This window comes from Haliotis rufescens, unplaced genomic scaffold (genome assembly GCF_023055435.1).
Source record: "Haliotis rufescens isolate VD_foot unplaced genomic scaffold, xgHalRufe1.0.p SCAF_2, whole genome shotgun sequence".
Classification (NCBI taxonomy): Eukaryota; Metazoa; Mollusca; class Gastropoda; order Lepetellida; family Haliotidae; genus Haliotis; species Haliotis rufescens.
This window is the reverse complement of record NW_025963890.1, coordinates 46633124-46653584: the sequence shown is the minus strand read 5'-3', so window position 1 is coordinate 46653584 and position 20461 is coordinate 46633124. Positions and strand designations below refer to the sequence as shown.

Genomic DNA, 20461 nt, shown 5'->3' with positions numbered 1-20461 from the left:
AAGTGTTACACAAACAAAGGATGTATATAGGGGAGAGTTACACAAACAAAGGATGTATATAGGGGAGCGTTACACAAACAAAGGGAGTATATAGGGGAGTGTTACAGAAACAAAGGGTGTATATAGGGGAGAGTTACAGAAACAAAGGATGTATATAGGGGAGCGTTACACAAACAAAGGATGTATATAGGGGAGCGTTACACAAACAAAGGGTGTATATAGGGGAGTGTTACACAAACAAAGGGTGTATATAGGGGAGAGTTACACAAACAAAGGTTGTATATAGGGGAGAGTTACACAAACAAAGGATGTATATAGGGGAGTGTTACACAAACAAAGGGTGTATATAGGGGAGAGTTACATAAACAAAGGGTGTGTATAGGGGAGTGTTACACAAACAAAGGGTGTATATAGGGGAGTGTTACACAAACAAAGGGTGTATATAGGGGAGAGTGACACAAACAAAGGATGTATATCGGGGAGAGTTACACAAACAAAGGGTGTATACAGGGGAGTGTTACACAAACAAAGGGTGTATATAGGGGAGAGTTACACAAACAAAGGATGTATATAGGGGAGAGTTACACAAACAAAGGGTGTATATAGGGGAGAGTTACATAAACAAAGGGTGTATATAGGGGAGAGTTACACAAACAAAGGATGTATATAGGGGAGAGTTACACAAACAAAGGGTGTATATAGGGGAGAGTTACACAAACAAAGGATGTATATAGGGGAGAGTTACACAAACAAAGGGTGTATATAGGGGAGAGTTACACAAACAAAGGGTGTATATAGGGGAGAGTTACACAAACAAAGGATGTATATAGGGGAGAGTTACACAAAGAAAGGGTGTATATAGGGGAGAGTTACACAAACAAAGGGTGTATATAGGGGAGAGTTACACAAACAAAGGGTGTATATAGGGGAGCGTTACACAAACAAAGGGTGTATATAGGGGAGTGTTACAGAAACAAAGGGTGTATATAGGGGAGTGTTACACAAACAAAGGGAGTATATAGGGGAGCGTTACACAAACAAAGGATGTATATCGGGGAGAGTTACACAAACAAAGGGTGTACATAGGGGAGTGTTACACAAACAAAGGGTGTATTAAGGGGAGCGTTACACAAAAAAGGGTGTGTATAGGGGAGCGTTACACAAACAAAGGGTGTATATAGGGGAGAGTTACACAAACAAAGGGTGTATTAAGGGGAGAGTTACAGAAACAAAGGATGTATATAGGGGAGTGTTACACAAACAAAGGGTGTACATAGGGGAGCGTTACACAAACAAAGGGTGTACATAGGGGAGCGTTACAGAAACAAAGGGTGTGTATAGGGGAGTGTTACACAAACAGAAGGTGTGTATAGGGGAGAGTTACACAAACAAAGGGTGTATATAGGGGAGTGTTACACAAACAAAGGTTGTATATAGGGGGGAGTTACACTAACCAATGGTATATTAGAGGAAGTAAAGGAAACAAAAAATGTATACAGGTGTGATTTACGTAAAGTGTGGGTATGTATATCCACTGATATGAAGTTATCAGTGTATTCTTAATGAACACGAACTGTTTGTGGATACTAAAATACGATAAATTCCTTTCTCTGGGGCCCCACAAATGACAGCTATTGTTACGTTGACTTGTCATCGATAAACTACCAAGCGAGTATCGGGTAATTGCACTGCATCGCTCAAGCGTTCCACCCTTCACTACAGCGTAGTACCATTGAAAAGCTGAGCACGGAGCCGACTGGTAATCTACAGCTATAACTTATTCATAACACAGTCTGAATCTGTAAATAACAGGTATATTTAGCGTCTGGAATAGGTGAACAGGAATTGCGTTTCGAAAACAAGACTGCACTTTCATTCAGCTTATGAAGTGGACCATGACAACTGATCCTAAACCTCTAGCAGTGACCCTTTCGTTATTGATGGTCAGTATTACGAATTTTACATGACATAGCTGTTCCTAAACCTCGTGCAGTGACCCTCCTTCTGGTGGTCGGGATTAATATTTCTACCATGACATAGCTGATCCTATACCTCGTGCAGTGACCCCCCTTCTGGTGGTTAGGATAAATATGTCCACCATGATATAGCTGACCCTAAACCTCGTACAGTGACCCTCCTTCTGGTGGTTAGGATTAATATTTCCACCATGACACAGCTGACCCTAAACCTCGTGCAGTGACTCTCCTGGTGGTTAGGATTAATATTTCCACCATGACACAGCTGACCCTAAACCTCGTGCAGTGACTCTCCTGGTGGTTAGGATTAATATTTCCACCATGACACAGCTGATCCTAAACCTCGTACAGTGACCCTCCTTCTGGTGGTTAGGATTAACATTTCCACCATGACACAGCTGATCCTAAACCTCGTGCAGTGATCCCAGCGTCATCGGTCAGGTATGGTCAATATGTCTAATTGACCATATGGTGATACGAAGGTCAAAATGTCCAAAGATATAACAATGCTAGCACAAATTATGATGGATGTAGACATCTTCCTAACCAGTTTTTCTCAAATAAGTTAAGGGGAAAAAATCCATAATCATAAGAAATCTCAATTGAAGGCAAAGGCCACTGTACGAATCCGACTGTCATAAGAATATGTTTATCAATCTCTATCAAACAGTGATGACACCAGGTGTTTGCATAAATGTGATAGCAGAACGACAGAACAAATCGCACGAGAAAAGGAATAGGGACGAAAAGTTAGGGGCCATGTGGATAGTAGTACTTGTAAAAAATCGATATTTGTTGAATGTTTTTTTTCTGGACATCATTCGACGAATATATACTGCTACAAATATACTGCTATAAGAGGCAAGGACCACTCAATTCTCTCATTTCTATTATCAATATGTGATGACATGGCAGACCAACAGTAATATGAAAAAATCAGATGATTCTTATGTTCTTTTGAATAGTATATAAGCTGAGTATGCATACCTTGTGGTCAGACAGGCCACAGGACCTTGTCATCTTGAACGGGTCATACGAGAAAAAAGGTACGGGGGCAGATATCAACGGAAAATGTATCCTGACCATAAACAGACACTTGGCCAAGACCCTAGTGCTTGAACACAACCAGACACACTGAGTCGCCATGTTGTTTTGTTTCGGCTTGAGAGCCTCTCTATCTTCCAGCAGACTGGTACGTGGTGTTTGTACTGGCCGAACATCCACCTCTCTGGACTGATGGAAATTATGGATTTCCATTCCAAATGAAGCTGAAAGGACGCAACAGAGTCATTGTCTCTACAGCCAAAAACCTTGCCTCTGCCCAAGTGTGTTTCTGGAAGCACATCCTGTCTCTGACGTCCCTGAAGCAGCAGAAATAGCTCTGAGTGCCTCCACGCTTCGCAAGTTGACGTGACTTTCTGTGATTTATATGACCTTGGTCCTGCCGTCAAGAAGCTACAGTTAAGCACTATTGTAGCGGCTCCGAGGTTTTGACAGCATTTCCCACAGGAGTTTAATAATCAATACCTTCCCTGTGAATATGAATGAAAAACTGGGTACACAAGGATAAGCCTGAACAATCCTTTGAGTGAAAACAAACAGCAGCGAGGCTAACAAGTGATGGTACCTTGAATATATGGAATAATAGGGCTTAGTAGTTGTGTGTGAAGATGTGTGTAACCTGGCTAAGTACTGAGTGCCAAGGCTACGGATAGAGAGTAGCCAGGCTTAGTACTGAGTGACAAGACTACGGATAGAGAGTAGCTAGGCTTAGTACTGAGTGCCAAGGCTACAGATAAAGAGTATCTAGGCTAAGTACTGAGTGACAAGACTACGGATAAAGAGTAGCCAGGCTTAGTACTGAGTGCCAAGGCTACGGATAAAGCGTAGCTAGGCTAAGTACTGAGTGCCAAGGCTACGGATAAAGAGTAGCTAGGCTAAGTAATGAGTGACAAGACTACGGATAGAGAGTAGCTAGGCTAAGTACTGAGTGCCAAGGCTACGGATAAAGAGTAGCTAGGCTAGGTACTGAGTGACAAGGCTACGGATAGAGAGTAGCTAGGCTAAGTAGTGGTGACAAGACTACGGATAGAGAGTAGCTAGGCTAAGTTATGAGTGACAAGACTACGGATAGAGAGTAGCTAGGCTAAGTATTGGTGACAAGACTACGGATAGAGAGTAGCTAGGCTAAGTAATGAGTGACAAGACTACGGATAGAGAGTAGCTAGGCTAAGTAATGAGTGACAAGACTACGGATAGAGAGTAGCTAGGCTAAGTTATGAGTGACAAGACTACGGATAGAGAGTAGCTAGGCTAAGAACTGAGTGACAAGGCTACGGATAGAGAGTAGCTAGGCTAAGTAATGAGTGACAAGACTACGGATAGAGAGTAGCTAGGCTAAGTAATGAGTGACAAGACTACGGATAGAGAGAAGACAGGCTAAGTCGTGGGTGACTAGGCTACGGAAAGAGAGTAGCCAGGCTAAGTAGTGGGTGACAAGATTACGGATAGAGAGTAGACAGGCTAAGTAGTTGGTGACAAGACTACGGATAGAGAGTAGACAGGCTAAGTAGTGGGTGACAAGACTACGGATAGAGAGTAGCTAGGCTAAGTACTGAGTGACAAGACTACGGATAGAGAGTAGCTAGGCTAAGTACTGAGTGACAAGACTACGGATAGAGAGTAGCTAGGCTAAGTACTGAGTGACAAGGCTACGGAAAGAGAGTAGCTAGGCTAAGTCGTGGGTGACAAGACTACGGATAGAGAGTAGCTAGGCTAAGTAATGAGTGACAAGACTACGGATAGAGAGTAGCTAGGCTAAGTACTGAGTGACAAGACTACGGATAGAGAGTAGCTAGGCTAAGTAATGAGTGACAAGACTACGGAAAGAGAGTAGCTAGGCTAAGAAATGAGTGACAAGACTACGGAAAGAGAGTAGACAGGCTAAGTCGTGGGTGACTAGGCTACGGAAAGAGAGTAGCCAGGCTAAGTACTGAGTAACAAGACTACGGATAGAGAGTAGCCAGGCTAAGTAGTGGGTGACTAGGCTACGGAAAGAGAGTAGCCAGGCTAAGTAGTGGGTGACAAGACTACGGATAGAGAGTAGCTAGGCTAAGTAGTTGGTGACAAGACTACGGATAGAGAGTAGCCAGGCTAAGTAGTGGGTGACTAGGCTACGGAAAGAGAGTAGCCAGGCTAAGTAGTGGGTGACAAGACTACGGATAGAGAGTAGCCAGGCTAAGTAGTGGGTGATTAGGTTACGGAAAGAGAGTAGCCAGGCTAAGTAGTGGGTGATTAGGTTACGGATAGAGAGTTTCCAGGCTAAGTAGTGGTGAGTTGATGCTGAGTAACCAGGCTAAGTAGTGGTGTGTTGATACTGAGTAACCAGGCTAAGTAGTGGTGTGTTGATACTGAGTAACCAGGCTAAGTAGTGGTGTGTTGATACTGTGTAACCAGGCTAAGTAATAATGTGTTGAAACTAAGTAACCAGGCTAAGTAGTGGTTAGTTGATACTGAGTAACCAGGCTAAGTAGTAGTGTGTTGATACTGAGTAACCAGGCTAAGTAGTAGTGTGTTGATACTGAGTAACCAGGCTAAGTAGTGGTGTGTTGATACTGAGTAACCAGGCTAAGTAGTAGTGTGTTGATACTGAGTAACCAGGCTAAGTAGTGGTGTGTTGATACTGAGTAACCAGGCTAAGTAGTGGTGAGTTGATACTGAGTAACCAGGCCAAGTAGTGGTGTGTTGATACTGAGTAACCTGGCTAAGTAGTAGTGTGTTGATACTGAGTAACCAGGCCAAGTAGTGGTGTGTTGATGCTGAGTTACCAGGCTAAGTAGTGGTGTGTTGATACTGAGTAACCAGGCTAAGTAGTGGTGTGTTGATACTGAGTAACCTGGCTAAGTAGTTTTCTGATGAAGATGCAGGTTAACAAGTATATAGAAAGTAACGAAGCTAAGTTGTGGGGTGCTGCAAGTGAGAGAGTGAGTGAGTAAGTAAGTGAGTGTTGTTTTGATCACAGCAGACTGTAAAACATTGTTATTGGGCCCCTAGATGCGGTTGATAGTTAATACCAGTAAGACAGCCATTCTATTTAGATGTAAACCCAGTAAATACCGAGGAAACTTGTCAATACAAAATATTTCTACAGGGGCATTACAATCAGAACTCGATATACAAGAGATCAGTCAGACCGCTTAACCTGTATATATTTAGATCGGTGCACAAAGGTTAAGATTAACAAAAACTGACCACAAGACTGCATGACAAGAGGGATGACTTCAACTTTCCAATTGTCAACTTTCTCGTTATGTCAAGCAATATTCCTGCAACTCTGGTCTTTGGTGCTTACAGTTCACATAGAGCATCCGCCAGGAGTGCGGAAGGTCCGGGGTTCGATCCCCGGCCGCGTCATACAAAAAGACGTTAAAAGATGGTACTTGTTGTTACCCTGTCTGGCGCTCGGCATTAAGGGGCTAAAACAAGGACTGGTCGACTCGGAGTCAGTATACTGTGTCTGAGTGGGGTATTCATGTTAAACTGTGGCATGGTATCTCAGTGTGCTAGCACTATAAATCGGCATCAGTCCGGACTAGTACAAGCAGCCACACACACACACACACGTACATGCACGTCGCCATATAAGTGCAATAATCTTGGACGCGACGTTAAACGCCATTTCACCTCACCTCACCTTACAGTTCACAACTTTTGAGGTACAATCAAGCATGCCCTTCCTTCTACGATTTCAAAGAACGTCAAACGACGCTTGCTCAAAAGTTGTTTGATGAAAGTTCCATAATTCAAGTAAAGCCTTCAAAAGGCTTCGTGGAAGACATATAGAGGGCATTTCCAAATTTGACGTATCAGTGACGAAAACGATGTCCCGTGGTTTTGGTAACGGGTTCCACCGGTTTGTGCAGGATACGCTCATTTTTTAGCGAGCACCTGGTATCATTACTTTTGGATAAGGATTCCTAAAACATCCTCGCACAATCGAGATCTTTTTCGTTTTTAAACATGACATCGATAGGTCAAATGGATAAGGCAATAGTTGTCAGTCTTAACATGCCAGGTGCGGTCGGGTAGCCTGGTGGTTAAAGCGTTCGCTCGTCACGCCGAAGACCCGGGTTCGAATCCCGACATGGGTACAATGTGTGAAGCCCATTTCTGGTGTCCCCCGCCGTGATATTGCTGGAATATTGCTAAAAGCGGCGTAAAACCAAACTCACTCACTCACTTAACATGCCCTTTCCAAAAACATTAAAACAGACAACGGACAGTAGTGTAAATATCAAACATTAAAATAAATAACGTGCATACTAAATGAGATTTCCATGTGAATTTCCATAGTGATATTAGTAATTAATAAAAAAACATAAACTATTGCTGTGATGAATGATTCATACCATCACCTGGTGAGAGGTTGTAAATGTTAAACAACAAATGTAACATACGAAATGTGTATGAGGACAGATGTAATACGTACAAATGTTAATCAAATCTCTCTGTTGACATAATATATTTTTGTACAATTTTGTTTTAGAAATAAACGACGAGTGGGAGTTGTTTATCGTACAATAAAACACTGCAGGGAGAATAAACCATGAAGAGGTGGTGTGTGTGTGTGTGTGTGCGTGTGTGTGGGTAGGTGGGTGGGTGGGTTGGTGTCATTATGTACATCTTTTAGGATGATGATAAAATGTACAAGCTTTGAAAATATTTACCCGTATCTTAATAATGCTCGGCAATGTCGGACAAGTCCATTTTATGAACAGGCTGGTGTTTCCCGCATATTCTCACAATCCTCACTTTTATTACCTGTACCTTTTCTCCAAATACCGATTGTCATATCTCTCCCACTTTTGGACGCGATCGTTCGGCCATCGCCTTCAAATGCGCTGCTCAGCTCCATCTATCACTAGACACTCCCCTCTAAAAAAAACGTCGTCCAATATACGACGTAATCAAGTTGCAAGCGGATTTCTCCAGAAATGACGTCATGGCAGAGCAATGTTTTATCGTGAAATAAACCACACTTCGTTCTTCATTGTTCTTTGCGATTTATCGCGTAGCTATCTTACATATATGCTATTTAATAATGAGCATGACATATCCCCAAAGAGAATTGTCTGAATCGAAAATTGACTCCAACATATCACATATTGTAATATAATGAATTTCTAATGGCATTATTATTAGGACATTCGAGAAGAAAATGTAGACGCTTTCACATCGATTTACACATAGGCATGTTACGTTTTCTGACAAACTGACTTCAAATACGTCCGCTCTGTATTTAAATCTGTTTTTGCTCTTCTTTCCCCAGAGAAGGAGTAAAAAGGTGGCAAAATTATTTTGTAGCGAAACACTTCATTTAAAACATGAAATTATAGAATAAAGTCTACATTTAGAAAGGATGTTCCATAATTTGTGTGTTTGGTATTAAGGAGTGCTGGTAAGTAACCGTTTGAGCGTGTGGAATACTAATATTGTTTTCATTTCTATATCTAAGATTATGGTGACTAATGTTTGCTACTCTTAAGTAAGCTAGGAAAGTTAACAGGTTTATATTAAGTAAATAGATTTTTATTTTTTAGTCTGCTTGATAGTGTCTCCAATCCAGCTTCATAACATAAACTAATTCCACATGCGCATTCAGCAAGATTTACTAGTATTTCTTTTGAATATGGAAAGAGTTTTGTCGATAATATTTTTAAACAGAGGGATGGAATACCTAACAATGCCGACCCGTGAAGATTCCGGGGTAGAATAGGTCTTCAGCAACCCATGCTTCCCGTAAAAGGCGACTTACGGGATCGGGTGGTCAGGGTCGCTGACTTGGTTGATACATGTCATCGATCCCCATTGCGTGAATCGATGCTCATGATTTCAATCACTGGATTTTCTGGTCCAGACTCGATCATTTACAGACCACCGTCATATAGCTGGAATATTGCTGAATGCGGCGTTAAACAGCCAACCAAACAACCAACCAACCTAACAATGCCACTCAAATATAACGTGTCCTTCCAGAGCCTGAATAGACACAGGTGGTTGTCTGTGAGACGGAAATCCATAATGACTTGGCTGTCGTGTACAAGGCACACAGCACCTGTTAAACACGCAATTACGTCGACGAGATTTACTTATTCTGTAATGTGACGTTGTCATAACAGTCACGCAAAACCAATGTGCCCGAATGCATCTGGGTCAGCGTTAGAGGAACTATCAAAACAAGTCAGTGTTTGTAGTTAATTTAGCGCGTTCATCCCCTTGTCCAGAAATGGTTTATAGGGATCAGGACACTGGTCACTAAAGCCCCTTGTAATGATGGGACGTGGTTGAAGTGCCTGCTTCACACCATGTCTCGCCAACCCTTTCATGCTTGCTCTGAAGTTAAGGTCAACGCACAGCCACTTCCGAGTCTCGTAGCAAACAAACTGCCGGTGTAGTAGGCTCAAACGACTCCCGCTAAATTTGACTGTAGTCATATGGGCCTTGGCTCACACGACTCCCCTAGCCAGGCTATAATCACTCCCTCTAGGGTCAGCTAACTTCCCTACTGGTTGATGATGGCAGAGATCACATTATATGGTCTCTGATGGTGGGTACAAGTGTAACAAACATGAAATGGTTATTCGAGGTGATGTATTTCATACGGGGGTCCTAGTTGTGTTCTGGGCCCCGTTCGTCAAAGCGATCTTAGCGCTACGCTGATCGTAAGCCTATGTTAAAGTATGAGACTTACGATCACCTTAGCGCTAAGATTGCTTTGAGGAACGGGGCCCTTGTCCTCAGGTTTGCAGTGTTTCGGCGACTGTTTTCAGCCTGGAACAAGGTTTGATAGCGTTTGTAACAAACATGAAATGGTTATTCGTTGGTGATGTATTTGATACAGGGGTCATAGTTGTATTCTGGGCCGCAGGTTTGCATTGTTTCGGCGACTGTTGATCCCTTTTTGTAGGACTACATGTCGTGGCTAGATCCCTCTTTGTAAGGCTACATATGGATAGATCCCTCTTTGTAAGGCTACATATGGATAGATCCCTCTGTGAGACTACATGTCGTGGCTAGATCCCTCTCTGTAACCACATATGGATAGATCCCTCTTTGTAAGGCTACATATGGATAGATCCCTCTTTGTAAGGCTACATGTGGATAGATCCCTCTGTGAGACTACATGTCGTGGATAGATCCCTCTTTGTAAGGCTACATATGGATATATCCCTCTTTGTAAGGCTACATATGGATAGATCCCTCTTTGTAAGGCTACATATGGGTAGATCCCTCTTTGTAAGGCTACATATAGATAGATCCCTCTTTGTAAGGCTACATATGGATATATCCCTCTTTGTAAGGCTACATATGAATAGATCCCTCTTTGTAAGGCTACATATGGATAGATCCCTCTTTGTAAGGCTACATGTGGATAGATCCCTCTGTGCGACTACATGTCGTGGCTTGATCCCTCTTTGTAAGGCTACATATGGATAGATCCCTCTTTGTAAGGCTACATATGGATAGATCCCTCTTTGTAAGGCTACATGTCGTGGGGAGAGCCCTCTATGTAAGACTACATATGGATAGATCCCTCTTTGTAAGGCTATATGTCGTGGATAGATCCCTCTTTGTAAGGCTACATGTCGTGGATAGATCCCTCTGTGTAAGACTACATGTCGTGGATAGATCCCTCTTTGTAAGACTACATGTCGTGGATAGATCCCTCTTTGAAAGACTACATGTCGTGGATAGATCCCTCTTTGTAAGGCTACATGTCGTGGATAGATCCCTCTTTATAAGGCTACATGTCGTGGATAGATCCCTCTGTGTAAGACTACATGTCGTGGATAGATCCCTCTTTGTAAGACTACATGTCGTGGCTAGATCCCTCTTTGTAAGGCTACATATGGATAGATCCCTCTTTGTAAGGCTACATATGGATAGATCCCTCTTTGTAAGGCTACATGTGGAAAGATCCCTCTGTGAGACTACATGTCGTGGCTAGATCCCTCTTGGTAAGGCTACATATGGATAGATCCCTCTTTGTAAGGCTACATGTGGATAGATCCCTCTGTGAGACTACATGTCGTGGGTAGATCCCTCTATGTAAGACTACATATGGATAGATCCCTCTGTGTAAGGCTACTTGTCGTGGATAGATCCCTCTTTGTAAGGCTACATGTCGTGGATAGATCCCTCTTTGTAAGGCTACATGTCGTGGATAGATCCCTCTGTGTAAGGCTACATGTCGTGGATAGATCCCTCTATGTAAGACTACATGTCGTGGATAGATCCCTCTTTGTAAGACTACATGTCGTGGATAGATCCCTCTGTGTAAGACTACATGTCGTGGCTGATTATTCATCTTATATGTTGGAGATAAACAAACTGTGTTTTTAATGTAGAGCTTGTTAACTGTAGATTTAACCACTAAATTTAACATTTGAAACCTCGCGCTGCGTTAAATTGAATTTGGAACCAAACGCACAGCGTGAAGTTTCAAATGTTAAATTTAGCGGTTAAATCTACAAGTAACCTGGCTCTACATTGAAAACACAACATTTTTATCTCCATTCTTTCATGACTAAATAAAACGCGAACGCTTTGATGTCAGCGGATATATTGAGTGACGGGGAGTCCAGTGTTTTGAGTGGGTTTTCGATCTGAATAACGGAGTAGGGCTTTATATGCTCAAACAGAAATACTTCACTAGATCACATGTCAGACAATGAAAGCATGTACCAGAGCAACTTCGTAAGCTAACATGAGGTAGGCACCCCTGAAGACAGCTAAACAATCCTTGCAAAAGGTTCGTTCCAGATATAACGTCACAGTCGTATGTAGAAAAGCGCCAACTTCCAAGCTCTGTGTTGTCCTTTGTAGATTTCTATCGTGTTTTCTACACAAAATGCATTGCCACACATCCTTTGACTATCTTAGTCACTAAAACTTTGCATTTTGTAACCTATAATTGCACGTCAAATGTGCCTATCAACAAAGACTGATAAAGCAGCACTATTCCATAAGTATTAGCTTCCGCAGTGATGCGGCCGTTAAATTAGCTGTTTCAGTCAGAGGGGGTTTATTGTGATTTGAAAACCTCTGATTGATCAGTCATAAACGAGTATTTTTCATATTCATGGTAAAATATATTTTTGAACTTGTCTCTTAGTGTCGTCACTCCCTAAAAAACAAATATAACATGTACTGTACGCGCCATAATACTGTAACATCCACTGTACGCACTATTATACCGTAACAGGCACTGTACGGACCATTATACTGTAACAAGGTATTGAACGCACCATTATACTGTAACAGGCACTGTACGCACCATTATACTGTAACATGCACTCTACGCAACGTTATACTGTAACAGGCACTGTACGCACCATTATACTGTATACGTAACATGCACTGTACAGACCATTATACCGTTACAGGCACTGTACATACCATTATACTGTAACGTGCACTGTACAGACCATTATACCGTAACAGGTACTGTACGCACCATTATACTGTAACAGGCACTGTACGCACCTTAATACTGTAACAGGCACTGTACGGACCATTATACTGTAACATGCACTCTACGCAACGTTATACTGTAACAGGCACTGTACGCACCATTATACTGTATACGTAACATGCACTGTACAGACCATTATACCGTTACAGGCACTGTACATACCATTATACTGTAACGTGCACTGTACAGACCATTATACCGTAACAGGTACTGTACGCACCATTATACTGTAACAGGCACTGTACGCACCTTAATACTGTAACAGGCACTGTACGGACCATTATACTGTAACAGGTACTGAACGCACCATTATACTGTAACGTGCATTGCACAGACCATTATATTGTAACAGGTACTGTACGCACCATTATACTGTAACAGGCACTGTACGCACCATTATACTGTAACATGCACATCGGGTACCATTATACTGTAACAGACACCGTACGCACCATTTTACCGTAACATGCTCTGTACAGACTATTTTATCGTAAACTCCACTGTACGCACCATTATACTGCAACATGCTCTGTACGCACCATTATACTGCAACATGCTCTGTACGCACCATTATACTGCAACATGCTCTGTACGCACCATTATACTGCAACATGCTCAGTACGCACCATTATACTGCAACATGCATTGTGCCATGCGCTGTACGCACCATTATACTGCAACATGCTCTGTACGCACCATTATACTGCAACATGCTCTGTACGCACCATTATACTGCAACATGCTCTGTACGCACTATTATACTGTAACATGCATTGTAACATGCACTGTACGCACCATTATACTGTAACATGCATTGTAACATGCACTGTACGCACCGTAGCACTGTAATATGTTGTGGAAATTATGCGGGAATGTATGTGCATCTGCTGTAGTCTTGTCACTATCTCTCAAATAACGGCCGCTCATGAAACCAAGTCGGATTTCTTGCAAAATAATGGTTACAAGAAGTAATATCCCCATACATTAGGTGTAATTCAAATATGTTCTATGCATATAGATATAGTCATACAAACCGTCGGGCAAAGAAAGTATACACTAATAACTGGATAAAACGTTACTTGACTGAAAACAGTCGCTGAAACACTGCAAACGTGATGTCCTTAAACTCTACTATGACACACGTATGAAATACATCACCATCGAATAACCATTTCCTGTTTGTTTCATTTGTAGCCACCATCAAACATGGGTGTATACTTTATTTTGTATTGCATGTTCTGACGTACTCATTGAACTTGACTGACCATGCTTGTATGTTTCAGAGCGCTGCATGAAACTGCAATATATGGCAAGACGGGTGCCCTTCAGTTTGACATAGATGGCAACTTAAAGACTATCAAATTACGTGTGAGGAATCTTGTGTTCGATGGGAAAAACAACGTGTGGCGGGATATCGGGTGTGTTCAAGGTGACGACATCCGCTCTTTCGGCATCATCTGGCCAGGGGAGGCTAATTTAATCAGTTCCCAACCGCCGGTTAAAAAGAAGTATCGGGTAGTTACCAACCCTGTACAACCCTTCGTTATGCAAGAGAAACCACACGCCGATTACAGCGCATGTCTGACTGATACAACATGTCTGAACATCACCTCCAAGAACAAGTCCATGGCTATGGCTGCCATTGAGGATTATGAGAGGGGGGTCATGAACGAGAATAACACCTACACTGTCCACTGCTGTCGAGGACTGACCATTGACCTCCTCAACAAACTGGCCAGTGATTTGGACTTTGATTTCACTTTGTACATTGTCCAGGACGAAACATACGGGCGGAAGACGAACGGCACTTGGAACGGCATGATGTGGGATCTCGTTGAAGGCACGGCTCATTTTGCCGTTGGGGCTTTCAGTATTACTCGAGCAAGAACAGAAGCGATTGACTTCACAGATCCATACTTCTTCTCCGGTTTTTCCATCTTGTACTCCGAGAGAACACGGGAAACAAACATGGATGCGTTTCTGGAGCCTTTTTCAATTGATGTGTGGTTTGCTATTTTTGTTAGTGCAACGTTGACTGCCATAGCTATGGGTATTTTTGAGTGGAATAGTCCGTTTGGGTTGAACCCTTGGGGACGGAAGAGGAAGGCTAACTATACCTTAGCCTCGGGTCTGACCATGGTGTACTCTGTTTTGTTTGGCCACACGGTGAAGACGAAATCCCCCAAGGCGTGGCCGAGTAAGGTGATGCAGAATTTCTGGGCATTTGCAGCTATCTTCATCATTGCCAGCTACACTGCCAACCTCGCCGCCTTCATCGCGGGCAAACACGCGGGGATACACTACAACGATATCAGCGACGTCAGGGTAAGTTGTCTCCCTTTGGTCAATGCCACCATGATAAACTTATAACAGCAACGCCATGTCATGCTATTTTTTGTTGCCTCATCTCAGCTGGAGACACATTCGCTGCACTGATCCTATTGGCCTGTGAAGATCCGGGGTACAATAGGTCTTCAGCAACCCATGCTTGCCATAAAAGGCGACTATGCTTGTCGTAAGAGGCGACTAACGGGATCAGGTGGTCAGGCTCGCTGACTTGGTTGATGCATGTCATCGTATCCCAATTGCGTAGATAGAAGCTCATGATATCAATCACTGGATTGTCTGGTCCAGGCTCGATTATTTACAGACCGCCGTCATATAGCTGGAATATTGCTGAGTGCGGCGTTAAACAACAAACAAACAAACAAAACTGATCATCAAGTCTGCATGTAAGTTGTCTCCCTTTGGCAAATGCCACCATGATGAACTGATAACAGCAACGCCGTGTCATATTTTTGTTGCCCTCACATTCGCTACAGTTGATACAATATCATATCAGAGTTAAAGGCTCAAGTCTTAATGGGAAACATTTATGGCTTGGCTAATAGTGAGTGAGTTGGGTTTAACGCCGCTTTTAACAGTATTCCACTTATATCGCGGCGTGTCACTTTGTCAGTGGGAGGAAAGCCCGAAGTGATGCAGGTCTGACGTTTACCACTTCGGTGAAACCCACGAGCACGGGTATGGTGTTTACAAACCTAGAAACATAATCGGGGCGAACCGGGATTCGAACCCACAATCATAGGTTTCAGGCATGCCCAAGGGACGCAACTCTGCGCAGCGAATCGTGGCGCCTTAGACGACTGGGCCACCCGTGTCCCCGCTCGGCTAATAAGCTTACACATGCATATATATTGAAGCTGTCAAGACTGGGAGTATAAGGCGATATGTTTGATGTGTGGTCGATGCCCATCACGTCTTATCTGCTTACGTGTACAGTAATTATATCATGTAAAGGGCAACACCACACGATGGGAGATCAGTGTCACTCGTATGTAATTCCCCTAGTGGCATCTCCACGAAACACAGGAAGACGAAGGCACCAGGTGGCAACGCGTTTTCAGTGCAAGACGGAACTGAGCTAGTTGGTGCATTGGCATTGTTTTTGCTTACACCTTTTGGTGAGAAACCCATTTGCGATAACTGTTATAAAACATATGTGTGAGATCGATTTCCAGGTCGTGATTGGCTGCTCCATGGCGATGACCTGAGGTCAAATTATGACGGACTACTTTAGTGATTGTAATTCATTGATAAGTTTCTCGTGCGTCGGTCGAATTCATTTATTCTTGTGTCGACATTTTGTGGTTTTGGAGTTTTAATAAATGTCTTTGATCTTATCTAGTTTCATCATCGCCTTGATGATCCATTTTTTAGGGAATCTTTTTTTTGTGGAGGGTCATTACCCATAGTTGTAAGGTGTAAGCCTGATGACGTCGGTCTTGACCGATGTTAAATGTATTAATGCGCCACTACGATCATTACGCTCTGTAGATACATTTTGAAACAACTTGTAAAATTATTTAGGGAACCTTTTTTTATGGAGGGTCATTAACCATAGTTGTAAGGTGTAAGCCGGATGACGTCGGTCTTGACCGATGTTAAATGTATTAATGCGCCACTACGATCATTAGAACAACGTAATAATCGATTCGATGCTAAAATGGTGCGATTTTAGGGCGTGTAAGAAACAGACTACTGCATTCCTGCCTGTCATATACCATTTATCTTACGCTCTGTAGATACATTTTGAAACAACTTTTAAAATAAATGGCATATGTCAGACACTCGTGTTGTAATCCTTATATCTATACTGCTGTGCTTTTGCATAGGGATACTCCCCAGGGAGCTGAGAATTAAAATCGAGCGCCGACTGATCCATTGACCGGGGTAATAATAAGATAGCGCTTTGAGCATGCTCCTGTGTGGGTGTAGAAATGTAGCGCAATATAAATGACCATTCTGGACCTATAGTATATATTTATAATGGATTAACTGGGTTTCGCTTCACAATTATTTTCTGTTCCGGGAAGATGGGTAAGTTCTTGTCACTGCTGTTAGACACAAACACAAGCAGACAAACGATTGTGTTATAAAGCTTTCTTCCCAGACAGATAAATATAAGTGTTATCACAAGCAAAAGTTGGTTAATTCAGTTGTCTTCAGTTGAAGAACTTGCTCTATTGAGACGTCCCACACGTGACGATCGTCCCAGGTCTTCGAGGCTGCTCAAGTACCTGACGCAAATAACCCACCGTTAGTGGTTCTGTACAACCTGTCGCCACAAACAGCTCTATCGGCAGTAATGCGATTGGGATCGAGCTCTGGACAGCTTGGATAAAACGCAGTCCTGATTTACGTGTATAAATACATTACGCCTAGCTCGGGACTCGGTATCATCTCACGCACTGCCGGTCGGTGTCGGGGAAGTCGTTTGAGGTGGTACGGAAGGCATGAGATGACGTAGCCAGGATAGTTGGCTGCGGGCACGCCGTGCCTCTGATGTGTATGACATGAAGTGGTGCTGATTAAAGGCATATTGTTATTCTTGAGAGTCTTGTGCGAGACATGTTTCAATGTTCCTGATTATCATCAATGACTTCATTAAACCGAAACGAAAGATGCTGATACTACTGACTCTCACAATAAGCTGTGAGGTCCGGGCCGGACTCAGTCCTAGGGGGATTTCGGTGAAGAGTTCATCAGTTTCTGGGGGCACGGGTGGCCCAGTCGTCTAAGGCGCCGCGATTCGCTGAGCAGAGTTGCGTCCCTTGGGCACGCCAGAAATCATGATTGTGGGTTCGAATCCCGGTTCACCCTAATTATGTTTCTAGGTTTGTCAGCACCATACCCATGCTCGTGGGTTTCACCGAAGTGGTAAATGTCTGAGACCTGCATCACTTCGGGCTTTTACTCCCACATTAAGCTGACACGCCACGATATAACTGGAATACAGTTAAAAACGGCGTTAAACCCAACTCACTCACTCACTCATCAGTTTCTTGGTTGATGGTACACTGATATCTAATATGAATTTTTCAGTCGGACGTCAGTGTTTAATAGTCGAGATAAGAGTATGTTACTCGACATAAGGGTACATTATTCGATATAAGATGACAAGGGTACGTAAGTCAACATCAAGGTACATATAGTCGACATGTAGGTATGTATTGTCGTCACAAGGGTACGTATAGTCGACACGGGGGTTCATGTAGACGACACGTCATAATTTCCAAGAGAACAGGCACAGTCGAAATGATAAAGACGGTATAGATAAACATATAGTCGACACATAGGTATGTACAGGTCCACATGAGATTAGACGAGAAAAGGCGGTAATACAGTGTAATTCAACTGATACGAGAGTGTATTAGTCGACATAGGGTAATTCAGTTGACGCGAGAGCGTGTAAGTCGATATAGGATAATTCAGTCGACACGAGTGTGTATAAGTCGACATAGGATAATTCAGTTGACACGAGTGTGTATGCGTCGACACAGGATAATTCAGTCTACACAAGAGTGTATGCGTCGACATAGGATAATTCAGGCGAGACAGGAGTGTATAAGTCGACACAGAGTAATTCAGTTGACACGAGTGTGTATAAGTCGACATAGGGTAATTCAGTTGACACGAGTGTGTATAAGTCGACATAGAGTAATTCAGTTGACACGAGTGTGTATAAGTCGACATAGGGTAATTCAGTTGACACGAGTGTGTATAAGTCGACATAGGGTAATTCAGTCTACACAAGAGTGTATGCGTCGACATAGGGTAATTCAGTCTACACAAGAGTGTATGCGTCGACATAGGGTAATTCAGTCGACACAGGAGTGTATAAGTCGACATAGAGTAATTCAGTCTACACAAGAGTGTATGCGTCGACATAGGGTAATTCAGTCGACACAGGAGTGTATAAGTCGACACAGAGTAATTCAGTTGACACGAGTGTGTATAAGTCGACACAGGGTAATTCAGTCTACACAAGAGTGTATGCGTCGACATAGGGTAATTCAGTTGACACGAGTGTGTATAAGTCGACACAGGGTAATTCAGTCTACACAAGAGTGTATGCGTCGACATAGGGTAATTCAGTTGACACGAGTGTGTATAAGTCGACATAGGGTAATTCAGTCTACACAAGAGTGTATGCGTCGACATAGGGTAATTCAGTCGACACAGGAGTGTATAAGTCGACATAGAGTAATTCAGTCTACACAAGAGTGTATGCGTCGACATAGGGTAATTCAGTCGACACAGGAGTGTATAAGTCGACACAGAGTAATTCAGTTGACACGAGTGTGTATAAGTCGACACAGGGTAATTCAGTCTACACAAGAGTGTATGCGTCGACATAGGGTAATTCAGTTGACGCGAGAGCGTGTAAGTCGACATAGGATAATTCAGTTGACACGAGAGTGTATAAGTCGACATAGGGTAATTCAGTTGACGCGAGAGTGTATACGTCGACATAGGGTAATTCAGTCGACACAAGAGTGTATAAGTCGACATAGGGTAATTCAGTCGACACAAGAGTGAAAAATTCGACAAGACGGTTCTACAATCCGGATATAACGAGCCTGGATATACGAAACTCATTTCAGATCTGATTTCGGTAATCCTGAGTTGTATTTGAGTGCGCTGCACTGGAAGTCACTGGACTGACAATGCGAGACAATGAACGCACATAGCACCAGATGATGGTTTGCGGTTACTCTGTAGAATTGGATGTAAAGAGATCCGGAAAATAACCGTGATTAAGTATTAGGCCCCATACCCTTTAGTCCCATGGCACCGATCTCCTGAACAAGATCCCACAAGTGTCATTCTATATATAGCATATATAACATAGTCCTCTGCCTAATGATAGAACTAGACCCTCGATACATCATATTTCCTGACCACTAATCCCACTCGTAGTTAGAACTCCCTCCAGCCGACTGTGAGAGGAAGCAGTGTCAGACTGGATCGTGGGTAACTGGGGAAGGTTACAGCTAGACTGGGGTGCTTCATACATCTGGCAGCTAGATCGTTTATCCCACTGGAGGCTGTATAGTCCTTGGTCCGGTCTCCGCGGTTATGGTTGAAAGCACATCAATAGCATGTTGTGTTTACTTTGGGCGAGAAATTGAAATATACAGTGAAAGTCACCTCCTTCATAGCACCATTGGAACGTAAACTCATCATTCTGGATCTTTCAATCCGGTTTACTTCATCTGCACTGGCCCTTGGGCATGCTAGAAACCTATGATTGTGGGTTCGAATCCCGGTTCGCCCTAATTATGTTTCTTGGTTTTATCTGCACCATACCCGTACTCCTGGGTTTCTCGTGGGTAAACGTCTGAGACCTGCATCACTTAGGGCTCGCTCGCTCACTCACTCACTCACTCACTCACTCACTCACTCACTCACTCACTCACTCACTCACTCACTCAGCCAACCACACACCCACCCACTCACTCACTCACTCACTCACTCACTCACTCACTCACTCACTCACTCTGTATTTGAATTGAAAATGGCTTGGAACGTCTGCCTACAAAGTATTTGAATATATTTATTACAAATCATTGCCATAATTATAGAGCAAGTCTTTCCCTGCTCGAAT

General features: G+C 43.0%; 1 protein-coding gene across 2 annotated transcripts in view; it reads left to right on the top strand.

Annotated features, from left to right (window-relative positions):
- Window positions 1-20461, top strand: part of LOC124142194 (glutamate receptor ionotropic, NMDA 3A-like) — a 180382-nt gene that overhangs the window by 111011 nt on the left and 48910 nt on the right. For both annotated transcript variants that reach the window (XM_048400060.1, XM_048400059.1), the window contains exon 3: window positions 13794-14835. In XM_048400060.1, coding sequence (XP_048256017.1) covers window positions 13794-14835 — 1042 coding nt within the window. The remainder of the gene's footprint in view (window positions 1-13793; window positions 14836-20461) is intronic.